Raw genomic sequence first — 16,995 nt, 5'->3', positions numbered from 1 at the left:
GTACACAATCCCTATGCCTTCTATTCCTGCATCCAGTTTCCACGAGGTCCCAACTCGAGCAAGCTACCATCTGCAGCGATGGCCCGGCTGAGAAACGACGACGCTCGTGCCTCTCCGACCCTCGCATTGGGCATCCTTGTGATCTTCGCGTTCTGCGCGGGATCTGCTGCATCTGCATTATCAGCAGAAGCTAGTAAGTTCACTGCTGGTAGTTTCTCGTACGGCGTATATAAATCGCTGCATCGAAGTGAGTGCCGTTCTTGTCGTGAAAGTCTTAGATTTCGTTAGGGATCATCTCATGAGAATTAAACGTTCCCACAGATGCTAGAATTTGAACCTCCCTGTTTTCCGCCCTTCTAAATCTCCATCAAATTCGCACAGAAACCATGCGCTTTCTTTCATTTTTTTTCTCATCTTTTTAAGATGATCACGCGCTTTCTTTTGGTTGTGCAGACACGTCTCGTTCGACCTTCAGCTACGACGAGGGGGGTTCGACTGGGCCTTCAGAATGGGCCACATTGCAGAAGGACTGGGCTATTTGTGGCCGAGGCACCAAGCAGTCGCCAATCGATATCACGAAGGTGGAGGCTTCAAAGGATTTAGGACCACTGAAGCAGACCTACAAGGCCGGCACCGCCACGATGCAAGACCGAGGCCACGATTTCATGGTCCGATGAGCTCAACCTATGCATAGTTCTCAGTTTTTTTCCCCCAAAAAAGTTATCATTTTTTCTAGATGAAAGTATTGCTTGATTTGATCCAATAAAGATTAAGAAATTCTTAAAAGGAGGCTCCTTCCCCAATTTTTGTCTAGCTCAACTTCAAAGGAGGGAATGGCGAGCTGACGATCCAAGGGAAGGAGTACACGCTCCAGCAGGTGCACTGGCACGCACCCTCTGAGCACACCGTCAATGGCACCGGGTGAGCATCCATGCCAACCTGCCATGATTAAACTCCCCAGATTGCTTGAATTGACAAGGAACTCTCCTAGTGCCTGCAAAGTCAAGTTCTCAATCGTTACCCATGAAAAAAAATGTTCTTTCCTGTCTGATCGAACACGATGGGTTTGCAGCTTCGAAGCGGAGATGCACATGCTGCACGAGGACCCCAGCAAGGCGAGGGCCGTCGTCTCAGTGCTGTTCAGCACGAAAGCGGGCAGGCCGAGCAAACTGCTCACTGATGTACGTGCCCCGATTACCTCCAAGTGTTTCTTGAAGCTGAAGAGTGATCGATCGTGTGTGCTAAAAGAAGCCAGTACGATTTTGCTGATACTAATATGCAGCTAGAGCCCTACTTCAAGAGGCTTGCTGGCAAAGAGAATGCCCAAGAGGAAGTGAAGGGCCCTATAGACCCAGCAGCCTGGATAGACAAAGCCTCAGGCTACTACAGATACGACGGCTCTCTGACAACGCCACCTTGCACCGAAGGAGTGATTTGGACGATCATGAGCAAGGTATTTATTATACGAGATCACAAAAAATGACGATCATGAGCAGGACGAGCTTGGTAAATATAAGATGGGTTCAGTGGTTCACTTATGCTTGTGCGTGCTTAATTGTCTACCAGGTAGCGAATGCATCGAAGGAGCAGATCGACTTGCTCAAGTCAGTGAGTAAGGTATGTATGCGTGCGATGAAGTAGTGGACGTTGGGAAAAACCACAAAACATCTGAACTTTGTTTTTTTGACTTTACACAGCTCCGGGGTGATTTCTAATGCTTGACGTCTAATTTCTCCTTGTCTGCTAATGCAGCCTGCGAAATCAAATGCGCGTCCGGCTCAGAAAATTAACAGCCGAGTTGTTCGCTATTACGAACCTGGAACTAAATAGACAGTAGTCACCAGGCAGAAGGGATAATTGGAGAAAGGTGCGCCATGGCCAGGAAGGGCAGTAGCAAGTTGAGTAAATCGTGAGCATTTCCACGTTGGGGATGGAATGGTGCACCTGTCTTTTCTATATATAGTAGGCAGAAGACGTAGCTTTACTGAACTTTCTACTCCTAATTATTCTGTATTTACAGTCCTACTCTTGGAGAAATTATGCTCCCTTATATTTGGTGTTAGAGTACAATTAAATCCCAACAACTTTGATTGGTTAGTCTAAAGAATGGATGATGGTATATTAGGGTGTCTCTAATAAAACATGTAAGCTAGCTATAAGGCTATTTATATTAGATTTCTGTCTACGTGGAGGGAGAGAGTAACGAGGAGAGATAAAAGTTAGACTAATAACTAAGTAGATAGCCTACTTGTTTAATCTATTAATCTTGCAGTCCATTATATGTTGACATATATTAATTTTATAGGCAATGCTATATTTAAGTTATTAGAGAAGTTATCTATAGTATTATTTATTGATGATATTTACTACAACTCTTATAGATAACAACTATCTATACTGTTGAAAATGCTTTAAGTACCTGTTTTTTTTTTCCTTTAAAGACGTCTCCAACAATCAACTAGTTATAAGAGTGTCCATGTTATATTTTTATCTATATGAAGGGGAGAATGAATGAAGAGAGAGAAACTAGCTACTAAGTAGTAGTCAGTTTATAGATGCATACATATTTTATTAACTTATTATATATCATATTACATATATCCATTAAATTTAAAGAAATATAGACACATGCATAGCTGATTTATTGAAGTGGTTGTCTGTTATGATATCTATAGATAACATAGACAAATTTTATAGCTAGTAATTAACTAACTATATTATTAGAGCTACTGTAAGGACACATGCCTCTATATAGCATGTCATTTGATGTACATCGAGATGTGGTAAGGGCATCGACAATAGTGTTATCTCATAGGTTGTCTGGTTGCCTCCATGTAATCTTATAGACCACTTGCAGATAATTCATACAATATGTTGTCTTTTAAATTGTTTCTTGGTATTGAACCAAATCCACATTCAAATGGAAAGCAAAAATTTAATCCGGTTTTTCTGCTGAACGCGAATACTGATATATTTATAGTAACACGGGTGCTATATATCCAAATCTGTGTTCATTTTTTTTGCACGAATATGGATTTTTTTAATAACTCTGGTGTTTTCTGATCCATATTTCATTCCTAAGATTTGCCGTCGGCCGGAGTAGAAGGGTAGCCCGGCCAAACCATGAACATAATGCTCCTGCTAAGACGTCTGATGCCAACAAAAAATAGGACGCACCGCATCCATCGTCATTAATTCTCTCTCCCCACGCCAACAACTCTCCTCAAGTGGTTCCCACATCGCTCATCCACCGCCGCCTGTGCTCCAAGCACCGCCAAGGAGCTCTGCCACGCCGACCAGGAGGCTACTCGCGCCCACCCCAACGCCGACGAGGAGCCCGCAGCGGAGGTTTCCTGTCCCAACACGGCACCGAGGAGGAACCGGCAGGAGAGGCCGCGGAGGTCCTGTTTTGCGGTTGCTGAGCCCTCACCGGGACTCCCGCTGCCCGCTGGGCATCGGAACGATGCCACCTGAGCGCCAACTCTTTCTCCCCCCTTCTCTCTCTTTCTGAATCTGCGCGAAGTTCCGGATCCGCAAAAGGTGAGCTCCATTTTTGTCATGGCAATCGTGGGTCTTATTCCGGGTAGGCATGTTGTATATGCCTTTTGGAATTGTTGCGACAAGAATGAGGAGAACGAATCAAATCAATGACTCATCGATTTATAAAAATTAATTTTCATTTTATGAATGAGTTCACAAGATAATCTTACAAGCATCTTTTTTTTTCTGAGATCTCTCCCTAATCTATCTATCTACCTCTACTCTTGCTCTTTGTTCTGCCTTATGTTTTGTCCGCCGCAACCAAAAAAAAAACATCTTTTTGCTTAAAACCGTACTCCCAGCCAACTGCTCTCTCTCTTCTTTTCTTATACTCGCACATCAGCTTCTTTTTCTGGTCGGTTAGATCATCTTTAACTGTTTCACTTTGCCAAGAGAACTGAACTCTCATTCTCTTTCCCTTTAACAACTTTCTTTTATAGTTTATTTCATAAATTGATTCTCTCCTCTATTCGCTCAATCCTATGATTATCTCACTTCTCTCTTTTTTTCTCCATGATTTTTTTTTAAAAAACTATTATAGATAAGAGGCAATAAAAAATACGGATCAGAAAAAAATAAAAAATATAATTAGAAATGATATTAGATACTCTCACACACGACGAATCAATTTTCTAATGGGTCTTATCTCATGCATGCCTGACCACATGCATCGTACACGTGAAGAACCTGGCGGAGTCAGGTACGAATCCAACGCCTGGCCAACCGCTCGCAGTGCTCTGAGAGATGGTTATAGAAATAACCTAGTCTTTTTTTCCTTAACTGTATTGGCGCATAGTTTCTTAGGCGAAGAGCAAAATATTATTTAAGCACTGCTGCTTAGGCAAAAGGCTTGCAGTCGGTTGGCCGTGAGATGCCGCACCGGTGCTTAAATTGTTAGCAGTTAATCCTACTGTTGCTTAAATTTATGGTAGTTACATGTTTGGTCATACTAATAAGAAACTAACATTAATGACATAGTGTTAGTGGCTGTCGACTTGAACCCATCATTAATGATTTATTAGTGACAAGTTTATTAATGTCACCTTAGGTTAAAACACATATCAGATCCATCACTAATGATAGATCACTAGTGACGAGGGAGAAAATCACTTGTTACTAATGATAATAGTGATGGATTACTTGACAAACCGTCACTGATAATATAGTTATTAGTGGTGGGTTGTGACGATACCGGTCATTAGTGGCAAGTAATAAAAACACCTGTCACTAATATATGAAAGTCATTAGTGACAGGTATTAAAAATCACCTGTCACTAATGCGTGGGTGCGCGAGAAGGCAACCTAAGTCTGGGCCGCACCGCCTTTGGAGTCGGCCCATGAAAGGAGCACGCGCGGCAGATAAAAGGGGTGCGGCCTTAGGGTTTCTCAGCCAGCGCCTCTCCATTCCTCCGCGCCGCTTTTGCGCCCAACCGCCGCCCTATCTCTCCTCGCTGCTATACCATCGAGCCCCTCCAAGCCGCCGTCCCTGCCTCCTCCCCCCCCCCCTCCCTCCAGCCCATCAGTAAGGAGGCTTCGGTGCAGGCGATGTTGAGGCTTCGGTGGCCGTGCGTGCGCGCGCCCTGCCAAGAATACAGTGAAGTTGTCTGAGACATGCGACTTCATCCCCTACGGCGGCGCCAGCTAGCGTATGTGACGCGCGCCTCTCTCTCCGTCGATCTCGATTGTTGATCTAGGGATTCAGCAGGGGGCTCCTCAGACTTCGTGGAAGCATTAGAGGTGGCGATGCCAAAGACGGCGGAGTAGGCGCTTGACCCCACCAGCAGTGTAGCCTCGTCATCGTCCGGCGTCCCGTGCAAGGGGATGCTGCAGGGCACGTCAGACTACATTCGGAGGAGCACCGTGCACCACAGGATCGCGGTCGTCTCTGTCTCTGTGCCATTGCCACTGCTGGTGACAGGAAAAGGCAACGTCGGTGAGGTGGCTGGTGAGGAAGGGGATCCAAATGGGCAAGAAAGGCTGCAGGCACAAGCGGTGGTACATAGCTCCAAAACAACTCAAAGAAATTGGATAATGTGGCTATTGTTCTTGCTGTGTGTGAAGAAAGACGATGTTGTGTTATATGCAGGGCAAATTCGATTGTTGTGGCCAGCTGAAGCAGGATTACGGTTTGCTTCTGCGGGAGAAGGAAGAGTATAGGAGGCTTCTGGAGGACCTGATGAAGGAGAACGAGCTCAAGACCCGTGAGTGTCGTGAAGCCCAGGAGTCGCTCCATGATCTGTAGATGGAGTTGATGAGGAAGTCAATGCACGTTGGCTCGTTCGGTGAGAGCTTGTGATAAGATCCATTGTGGCTGCTCAATGTTTACTTGGAGCAGCATATTAAGTTCAGTTGTGATTGGGGAAACAAAATTCAAGGCATGCTGCCAAATTCTAGGAAATTGATAATTCTGTAAACAAGCACAATAGCACAATATCACTTTACTATGTGGAAAAAATGCATTTAAGATCAGAGAAGGGTTCGTATACGATTCAGCCACTTAGTACTGCATTATCCTGGTTCAAACTTAAAACTAGCATACGATCCGGCCACTTAGGTCATGTTGTTTCATCTCCACATCCATGTACTGAGTGTGTTATCCATGTATGTATCCACTGCTATATCAAGATTCTGATTTTGTGTCAACTCTGAAATCTACGAGTTTTTGGTTGAAAGATTGATTTCATTGAAAGAACAATTTTGTTTTTCTGCTGATTATACTATGTAAGAAACCAGTATAGGAGACAGCATATTAGTGATGGCACGGGTCGTAATATGACCCTTCAGTGATAATAATAGTGACAGGTTAAGTTGTGACCCGTTACTAATGATTAGATCATTAGTGACAGGTCGTTCTAGGCCAGTTATTAGTGATGGGTCAAATTGTGACCTGTTATTAATGATAAGATAATCAGTGACGGATCATCCTAAGACAGTCATTAGTGATGGGTCGTCCTAGGCTAGTTATTAGTGACGGGTCACAACTTGACCTGTCATCATTAGCGACGGGTCGTCCTATACCAGTTATTAGTGACGGGTCAACTTGTAATCCGTCACTAATGAACAACTCCAGTCACTAATGATGGTATTCGCAAATATTTTTTATTTTTATTTTATTTTTCTCTTATTTTTTCTCACCTCCGCAGTACTAGAATAGGAACTATTGTACATTTCTGCTCAAGTTTAATGTAAAGTGTGGCGGCTATGGATACAAACGCACGTTCTAAAAACGGTGAAGAAACTTACAGGGACCAGAACTCAATCTTTCAAGTTGTTTTTGGCCTCGAAAAATTCTCTGAACCCGACAAAGTTAGGGAGAAACAAATGTAACTTTTTTTTATATGTTCGTAGAGTAAAAAAACGTCAAAATCAGAGTCTGTATGCAAAAATTATGCCCGTTTTACCGAATGCACTCCGGGTCACCTATCAAATTATAACCCTCAATAAAACTTGGCAAAATTAGTCATTAGTGACGGGTCATGATTATGATGCGTCACTAATGACCTCCAGCATAGAAGGTTAAAAGGATATAATATCCGGTTTCTATCATAACTACGTGATAGCATAGATGGTAAGGTGACTACACACACGAGGAGGAGATCGTGAGTTCGATTCACATGGAACACAAACTTGAAAACAATGTGAAAAATTCATGGTCTGTGAGGCATATGGGATGAGCCTGCGTTGGGATGGTTCAAGTGAAAAATATATTTTTTTATTTTTTGTGTGTCAAAAAATACAAAAAATGTTTATTGGTCATTAGTGACAGGTCAAGATTACAATCCATTATAGCATCTAGGCCCCTAACTAAGTGGTAAGTGTTTCGGTAATTAATGACAACCGTATCATTGTGACTAATATGTATATTTTGAAGGGAATCAAAATTCTTTAGTTCACAATGATTGAATGGGTTTTCTTGGTTCTTCATGAAATTCTATTGGTCGATCAAAGGACATTTGAGTCAAGATTAAGGATTTTCTAGTTCTAAGTGCCACAAGTTGATGAAGGACACTTAGAGTAGACATAGATCTCTTTTTTGTCTTTTGACCGTATTATAAAGGTGTTAAGTGTTGTAGCTTGACCTAGTTGAGTCTAGACATAGTTGGATGCACTCTTGCGAAAATCTAGTACTAGGTAGCTCAAAGAAGCTCATGGGTGAGAGGATGAGAAGTTAGAACTCAAAGTTGATTGAATCGAACGAGTTCCAGAAAGTTTGTTCTCACCGGATTGTCCGGTGTGAGAAGTATTAAACTCACTAGACTATTTTTCTTCTCTATGAAGATTTCAAATTACCTCACCGGATTATCAGGTGATGGAAGAAATTTTGCACCGGAGCATTTAACAGAAGAGTCATTTTTTCAGAAAATTTTGAAGTTACATGCACCGGATTATCCGGTGATCTGAAGGACGCATACACTAGACTATTTAACAGAAGGATTGTTTTTTTGGAGAAAATCTGATTTGAACTGACCGGATTGTCCGGTGACTTAAAAGTGTTATCACCGAACTATTTAACATAAGCTTGGTATTCTCGGAGGAAATGAATTATAACTCACCGGACTATCCGGTGATGCTATGTGGAAGAACACCAAAGCATTTTGCAACGGCTACTGACAACTGTCAGATCAGCGTGTGAAAAAAGTAAACTCACCGGATTATTCGGTGTTAACAGGGTGTGTGCACCAGACCATGTAGTGTTCACTGAAAAAGTGAGTGGTTAGGCAACAGCTAGATTTGGACCTCTAGCCTATATATACCCCTCACTTGGTTTCAATCGTCTCTCTTGCAACCCAGAAGCATTCATACACAGTGTGTATCATCTAGAGGCAAGGGAGAGCACTTGAGGTGATTTGCAAGTTCTTAATTGAGGATTAAGGACTCCATTAGTGTTTCAAGAGTAATGAGTGTGAATTTATCTGTTGTTTAGGCTTGATAGGGATCAAGCAAACCAGTTAGCTTGTTACTCTCGGTGGTTGGCAACACCTAGCCGATCGTGGAGTTTGGAGGTATTCTCGGTGAGCTCTTGGAGGTCTTGTGGGAGCCCCGGGAAGCTCGTGTACTTGGTTTGATGCCCGCCAATCCGGAAATAGAAAAGTGACAATCACTAGTGAGTACTTGAGTTTTTGTGACTTAAGGTGGGGCGACATCCTTATGTGGATGCTCCAACGAGGATTAGTGGAGAGTGTCAACTCTTCGATACCTCGGGAAAAACTCGGTGTCCCCTTTCTCTACTCTTGCATTTTGCTTCTAGCATTTCCTTAATGCAAGTCTCAATTCCGCACTTTACTTATGTTTTATATGCTTGCATATTTATGCTTATCATTCTAGCTTGCTAGGTCATCTAGTTACTTTTATTCATTTTAGGCTAATGTTACTCTTTGTTCTAGAATTCGATAGTTGTTTTAATTTTTGATTAGTGCCCTATTCACCCCCTCTAGGGCCATTAGATCATTTCACCCATCACTAATGTTCAGTCAATAGTGATAATCCACGGTTACGATCCGTCACTAATGATCTATCATTAGTGACGCGATAAAAGTGACAGGTACGAGATCCGTCACTAATGCTGGTTATCACCTATCACTAGTGATTTTTTTTCACGTAATGCATAGCGAGTTGGTAAATATATATTGGGTTATCAACGGTGAAGATAAAGAAATTCAACACATTCATCAGCTCAAGGATTTAATGTAACAAGTTTACATAGGATCTTCAATGTAAAAGTTTTATACTCATGTACTTACTTACACTATTATCTACTATATTATTATTTGAAGGGGAAAATGAGCCACCACGTTCGCTCTCAAAGCTACAAAATTACCATGTTAATCTAAAAAAAAAGAATCTAAACCACTTATTATTATGAACATCTAGCGATATAGATTTAATCAAAGAATTCATATCAAATACGAATAATAAATAGCAAAATTAGGAATTAAAAATTATGAAAAATTAACAATTCGATTTCTATACGGTTTAGGAAGCAAAATCTAAATAAAGAGTCTAATAAAAATAGACTAATTTTAGTAAAAAATTATCATAATAAAATATTACAATGAAACTAATCACACTATTATCATAGATCACCTTGCTAGTTAATGTAAATCAAAGGATCTTTCTTCTAAAAGAAATGGTATATATCCGCACCCGCCACCTCACTTACATGGAAATGCATGGCGGCTATGACTCATGATAAAAGCGTGGGACAAGTACCGTGGACTGTTGGTACAAAAGATTATCTCACCGTGGACTGTTGGTCCAAAAGATTATCTTCTATATGTATAATTCTCAAAATGTCAACGTGGAATGATATCAGAACAAAAGGTAGACTTTCTATAGACTGGGATCCTCGTCCGTGCTGCCATACCTTCACAGAGTAGCAAGCTTAAGGTCTTTTTTTTCAAACTGTTTCTAATTTCTGCTTTTGATAGAAGTCTAGAAGCCTAAACAAATAGGTTTATTGAAAAGTGGTTTCTAGATAAGCTAGAAGTCTACTTCTGAGAAAATGAAATAAAAGTTAGCTGAGAATAATTTTTCTGAGAAGTAGTGTGCTGAGAAGTCAAAAAATTATTATAAAATCTAAAAACAACTTTTAATAAAACTAAAAGCATAACTTTACTAGAAACCAGAAATAGAATCCAAAACAAATAGACTGTAAGCTAGGATGCTCTCTCATGGGGCTCAGGGTCCGAGGAGAGAGGGGTTCTCTCTCTCATGGGCTCGTCACGGTCTGAGGAGGACTCTACGTACCGGAAAGAAATTCTGTGAGACCGGGTCTCACAGAAAGACCCTCATCTCTGCGTGACACGTGTCCTGTACTTCTCTCACATATATTCAATCAGACCGTTAGATCCAGAACGAACGGCGTAGATCAGGATCTCACGAAGACTTTTCTACAGAGGATCTCATATAATTTTCTTCCCTACGTACCTGTCTCCTGATCCTCGCCCGTGCTGCCATGCCCCTCATGCAAGCTTAAGCTAGCATGCTCTCTCTCGCTCATGGGGCTCACGACGTTGCTGGCTTGCATGGTCCTAGCGCTGGTCACCATTCATGTAGTTTACCTCCTGCATAGATACAAGCGAGGGCAAGTTTCCGGTGCATCTCTTCCGCTGCCCCCTGGCGCCGGCCCGTCGGGGCTCCCACTCATCGGCAGTGCACTTTACTTCCTCGGGCCGTTCGGCCACAACCCACACCGCGTACTCGCCCGCCTCGCCGAAACCTACGGGCCCATTGTGTCCTTCCGACCAGGCATGACTGGCAACTTCGTCGTAGTGTCGTCCCCTGATGCAGCGCGCGGTGCCATCGTCGATAACGACGCGGCGCTCGCGGCCCGGTTTGTTCCCGACACAGCGCGTGCCCTGGCGCACAGCTCGGGGTCCTTGTTCTTCCTCCCAAGCTTCAACCCCCTGTGGAAGCAGCACCGCATCACAATGAGCGGTCACCTCTCCTCTGGCCGGTGCCTCGACCTGACCAGACCCATCCGGGACCGCCATGCGCGCCAGCTCGCTGAGCACTTAAGGGCGTGCTCTGGTACGCCGGTCAAAGTCGGGGAGGCCGTGCTTGGTGGGGTGCTCAACGTCGTGTCCAATATCGTCTTCTCTAAAGACGTGGTGGACGTGTGCGTGCAGGGCCGGGGGCAACTGTTCAAGGACCTCATGGTGGCGATCCTGTAGGGCTGGGCCAAACCCAACGTCTCCGACGCCTTTCCGTTCCTCGCGCCACTTGACCTCTTCGGCTCGCGCCGCCGCGTCTCCAGAGATTTCGCCAAACTCTACAAATTCTTCGATGAAGAGTTCATTGAACGCCGGTTAGGTAGTGGTGAGAACCACAACGACTTGTTGGACGTAGTCCTCGCGAGGCACGCCAAGTCGGAGCTCACACGTTCGGAGATCGCCAAGTTCTTCACAGTACGCTATATATATCTCCACATATAACTTGCTCTCTTGCTGCTTAATTGCCCATTAATCAGGGTAGTACTAACTTAAGTTTGGCCTGCATGCGTTTCCACTATTAATTTGTTATACAGGATATCTTTCTTGCCGCGAGCAACACAAGCATGCAGGATCACCGCGGAATGGGCTATGGCGCTGCTACTTAACCACCCAGACAAGATGGAGAAGGTGCGCACCAAGCTCGCGGCGAGCCTGGGATCCAAGGACTTCGTTGAGGAGAGCGACTTGAACAAGCTCCCATACCTCCATGCCGTGGTGAAGGAGACGCTGCGGCTCCAACCACCAGCTAGCGCCGCTGTTACCCTGGATGGTTCATGCCTGAAAGGTTCTTGGGTCATCGGGCGAGGCACTTCCGGGGCTCAGACTTTGCCTACAGATCGTTCGGCGCGGGGCGGAGGATGTGCCCAGGATTGGACTTCGCCGCGCGGTTCCTGCCACTGTTGCTGGCCTCGATCCTGCACAGGATCGATTGGAGGCTGCCCGGCGGGATGGCACCCGAGGACGTCGATCTCAGGGATCGCTACAGCATGGTGCTGGGGCTCGCCACGCCCCTCCGTGCTGTGCCGGTGTGCACGGCGTGACGTGTCTGGCCCCGGATACTGCATAAGTTCATATCAGGCACACGTACACAAGGATTTTAAGCGTCTGTTTGCGTCAGCTATGTTGTCCACCAGTGCACCTATCAAGTAAATATATTATCCAGCCAAGAATTCCCGTGCTCCCGAGCCACCTGCTACTGTAGTACTGTAGCGCCATAGCTCTGCCGTCCAACAACGATCCAACGGAGCCCGCGCGCCAGAGCTCTCGTGCTTCCACGTTGCACCAGACGTGGCCCCTGCCGGTTGGTGGTTGGTGCCTTCCGGCCGACCGCTGACTGGCTCGCAGCGCGGCGCGTGGCGCACGGCGTTCGGCAGATCACTAGCTAGCACGAGAAGCTGATGAGTAATGTTTATGTTTTTTATTTACCTCTTCATTTTATTTATGGTACAAGAGTGATCTAAAAAATTCTGAATATTTTTATAACCAAACTAGATCTCATTAGCAACCCATTTTTAATTAGTTTGATCCAAAATCATACGCCAATATTTAATTAAAATTCACCCAAAAAAAGGCCCATTTTTATAACTTCTAGCTATTTTTAACATCTCAAATAAATTCCAAATGTTTTTGAAAAATTCACTAATATTCTTTACATGTGATATACTAATTTTTAAAAATGTTTCCAACCCTAGATTATTTGCTAAAAAAGTGACTTCCTTTTAATATTCTATTTATATTTATTTTTATCATTTCATATGAATTCTCAGTCATCGATGCATTGTTTGCGTACCATCCGCGAATCACTGACTCGCTAACAAGAGAGGTCGTTGTTTGTGTGGCATATGTGCAGCACCAAATCAAAGGGGATTTTATAATATATAGCATGAGTGTATTGGACCCTCCCTAACCTTTGATAAATTTACAACATATAAACAAAATTACATTATCGAGTAATTACATACATACGATTACAATATATATACATAATTGTATAAAGATCTTACACTATAAGATCTTATATCCACAACCAACCGAATAAATTAAACAAAGTACAACATCCTAAACCCAGGATGCCTTGGCCCATTCGGCATGTAGACGTAGGTTGCTCCAAGTTTATATAAACCCCCTGCCTCCTGCAAAATTGCGTAGTTAGACATCAAAACAATTTGCATTTTATATTTTGATTTCGTTACATATCGTACTTCCTATTGTTAAAAAACGTTCCAAACACTATATATTGATTAGGTCGAATATTTTAACCTGATCCAATGGGTCCTGAACCTATCAATCTAGACTGTAACCAGTGGATCATGATAAAAAAGTATTTTAGAGTATTTTGATTTTTAAGAAATGAATATGCCGAAATAAATATTAGTTATATTGATAAACCGATTGAAATAATCTAAAATCCATAAAAAAACATCTAGAACTCAAAAAAAAAATATTAAACCAATTTTATTGGGTTCGTATTTTTGTCGTCTACATTTCAAAATTATGTGCATGTATGAAATTGATACTGCTTTTACAATAATTAATTGAATGTGTTAAATATTGAAAAAATCATATCTAAATCCTGAAATGCCCAAAATTAGTGAACCCAATTTGTTTAGACTTCTTTTGGCATGCTCTGTACATGAAAAAAAAAGTTCAATCACGAAAAGCAGAATGGGTGCGGCATAGCGTGCCTTCCGTCCTAATTTTTTTAGTCTTCTTTTATCAGATAATATTACCGTAATCGTATTGCTCAGATATTATCTCCTCTGCTCTAACCAGATACTAAAATCCCACAGGCGCGCATAAGCGCGCCAATCAACCTAGTTTAAAACAAACTAGCCCATCAACCCATGCGTATACACGGACAAGTCATTTTAGAAGATGAATGGTAGAAGTTCATGAGTAAAGTCATTGTATGATCAAGATCCTGAAAAGTGTGTTTTTTCACACTTTTTTATGGTTTGCAAATGGAAATTCATTTTTTTAATATTGGAAGCATACATTTTCCGAATACAACAGTGTAGATAGTTGTTTTATTGGAAGGAAAAATATTGAATGAAATTGGTAAGTACTGGAGAGGCTATTAGACATGTCACAATTGCATAAAATAAAATGTTGAGCTTTATATTTTTGCCATATATTGTTTAGCCTCCTTCATGCTCCTTAATCTGGAACCCATATAGAACTAAACAAAAACTGCTTCATCTTCTCCTCTGATCTCTCTCAAGTTCTCTTTAACTACCACACTTCGTTTTTCTTTCAACACACTGCACCAGTAGATACTTTATAATTCACATGGCTAATGAGATTTCACGAACACGTGTGTTCTGGGGAAACTTCGCCTTGGCGTGTTCAACTGAAACCCTAACTTGGCTACACCAAAATTTTGTGCACGCTTCTCTATGCAATCTGGGCTTCAAATATTAGTTTTTGCCTCCCTTGATTTCGTTCTTATTTACTGCCATGGAAGAAACAGAGGCGCTGTGACCTGCTCTCCAATGCCCAAGAGGTACACTGGATTTCATCTTGTAGGATCGTCAGTTACTCACTAAATGCTCAATTAGAGTGAACGAATGATTGTAGAAATCAAATTTATTTTTTCTAAAAAAATAAATTATCCTGCTAAAAATATAAATTAATCTCATGCTCCATTTGAGATAGACCACAAACAAATCACCAAAACCGATGTAGACCCAGATCTGTAACTTCTATTGACCTCAAATTTTAACAGCAAAAACTAGATAGAGTTACATAACTAATCCAATCATAATCGCAACAATATATATCTAGATCTAAAATTATAAACCCCGAAAGCAGACATATGATGATGAAAATTAATTATACACTAATTTTATGATTAAACAAGAATTACAAAAATTCAACCAATCAAATTTTTCAAAATTTAACCTAGATGATTAGGATAATTTTGGATCCATCAAATCAAGACTAATTACGTCATATAAATTTCCGAAAAAAACAAAAGTGAAAGACAAGATCGTTCTTGAACGAGAAGAAAGATCCAAATTGACAACTCATCTTCGTCGCATGATTAGTTCACAAGATGTCGGTGACGTGCTCTGACGTGACCGAATCAATTTTCTAATCCATCTAATCTCTCATGGCCACATTTTTTTACCCCCACAGCAGCTGTCGGTGACGTGCTCTCACACATGACCGAATAGAGGAAAAAAATGCAAAAATTCCCTAAAAGTCACTTGGATTTTGACTTTTCTCTCTAAAAATTATTTTATTGTAAAAAAAAAACCCTATAGATTTGGTTTTGTTGCAAAAACAACCCAAAAATTCAAAAAACTTTAAAACAAATCACAAAAAATTCTAAAAAAAACTATAGACAATTATAAGACCTTTTGTGAAAACAAATTCAAAAATAATATCCCTTGCATCATATTTCATGGAGAGGAGGTTTGAAAAAAAAGAAAAACATGTAGCTTATTTATTAATTAGAGTTAAATGCATAGTTAATTATTTAATAATCCAAAAATCATGAAACCAATTTTTTTAGTCTTGTTACATGATCCTCTATCTTCTAAAAATACATAAAATCTTGAAATAGTTATTGTAACGTGCAGGATTGAGTAAATGTGTTGCAGATAGATTAATTCATAACTAATCCATAACACCCCCAAAATTAGTGAAACCACTTTTATTAGTTTACTTAAACAATTATTTGTGTAGGAAAAATAATGGTAGACATGACAAAGTTAAAAATAACATGAGTTAATAAATGAGCTGCACATTTTTTTTTTCAAACTTACTCTCCATGAAATATGATGCAAAGGATATTATTTTGAAAAAAAAATTCACAGAAGGTCTTCGTGACTTTTTAGGGGGTTTTTGTATTTTTTTTCCCCGAATCAATTTTCTAATCAATGGAATGTCTGTGCATTGCCGGGCCACATTCATCATGCGCGTTTGACCGAGTAAAAAAAAGGGAAAAATGCAAAACCCCCCTAAAAGTCAATTGGATTTTGACTTTCCTCCCAAAAAATTGTTTTGTTGCAACCCCCCCACCCCAAAGTTTGACTTTGTTGCAAAAAACCCCCCAAAAAATTCAAAAAAAATCACAAACAAATTCTAAAAAAAAACTAGAGACAATTCTAAGACCTTATGTGAACTTTTTTTTCAAAAATAATATCCTTTGAATCATATTTCATGGAGAGGAAGTTTGGGAAAAAGAAAAGAAAAATGTGTAGCTCATTTATTAACTCATGTTATTTTAACTTTGTCATGTCTACCATTATTTTTCCTACACAAATAATTGTTTAAGTAAACTAATAAAAGTGGTTTGACTAATTTTGGTGGTGTTATGGATTAATTATGAATTAATCTATCTGCAACACATTTACTCAATCCTGCATGTTACAATAACTATTTCAAGATTTCATGTATTTTTAGAAGATAGAGGATCATGTAAGAAGACTAAAAAAATTAGTTTCATGATTTTTGGATTAGTAAATAATTAACTATGCATTTAACTCGAATTAATAAATGAGTTGCATGTTTTTCTTTTTTTCCTAAACTTCCTCTCCATGAAATATGATGCAAAGGATATTATTTTTGAAAAATATTCAGAGAAGGTCTTAGAATTGTCTCTAGTTTTTTTTTAATATTTTTTGTGATTTTTTTTTTAATTTTTGGGGGGTTTTTTCAACAAAGTCGAACTTCTGGCCACATTCATCATGCGCGTTTGACCGAGTAAAAAAAAGGGAAAATGCAAACCCCCCCTAAAAGTCAATTGGATTTTGACTTTCCCCCCAAAAAGTTGTTTTGTTGCAACCCCCCCCCCCCCCCCCCCCAAAGTTTGACTTTGTTGCAAAAAAACCCCAAAAAAATCAAAATAAAAAAAAAATAAAAAAATCACAAACAAATTCTAAAAAAGCTAGAGACAATTCTAAGACCTTATGTGAACTTTTTTTCAAAAATAATATCCTTTGAATCATATTTTATG

At 40.8% G+C, this 16,995-nt stretch overlaps 1 protein-coding gene and 1 pseudogene across 1 annotated transcript; both read left to right on the top strand.

Moving 5' to 3' along the window:
- The first annotated feature begins 54 nt into the window (after positions 1 to 54).
- LOC133896985 (alpha carbonic anhydrase 7-like) lies at positions 55 to 1,830 on the top strand. Its single transcript, XM_062337593.1, has 7 exons — positions 55 to 193; positions 454 to 668; positions 815 to 921; positions 1,073 to 1,181; positions 1,283 to 1,453; positions 1,567 to 1,617; positions 1,753 to 1,830. The coding sequence occupies exons 1-7, from the start codon at positions 79 to 81 to the stop codon at positions 1,828 to 1,830; spliced, it is 846 nt and encodes a 281-aa protein (XP_062193577.1). The 5' UTR covers positions 55 to 78.
- Positions 1,831 to 10,538: 8,708 nt separating this feature from the next.
- On the top strand, positions 10,539 to 12,073 carry LOC133896982 (oryzalexin E synthase-like; annotated as a pseudogene).
- Positions 12,074 to 16,995: the final 4,922 nt, after the last annotated feature.

This window comes from Phragmites australis, chromosome 17, assembly GCF_958298935.1.
Source record: "Phragmites australis chromosome 17, lpPhrAust1.1, whole genome shotgun sequence".
Classification (NCBI taxonomy): Eukaryota; Viridiplantae; Streptophyta; class Magnoliopsida; order Poales; family Poaceae; genus Phragmites; species Phragmites australis.
Note: the sequence above shows the minus strand (reverse complement) of the source record. Positions and strands in the feature narration are given on the sequence as shown.

Coding starts and splice junctions, on each gene's coding strand:
- LOC133896985 (XM_062337593.1), top strand. CDS start 79: ATGGCCCGGCTGAGAAACGACGACGCTCGTGCCTCTCCGACCCTCGCA. Junction 669..814: donor ACCGAGGCCACGATTTCATG/GTCCGATGAGCT, acceptor ATTTTTGTCTAG/CTCAACTTCAAAGGAGGGAA. Junction 1,618..1,752: donor TGCTCAAGTCAGTGAGTAAG/GTATGTATGCGT, acceptor CTGCTAATGCAG/CCTGCGAAATCAAATGCGCG.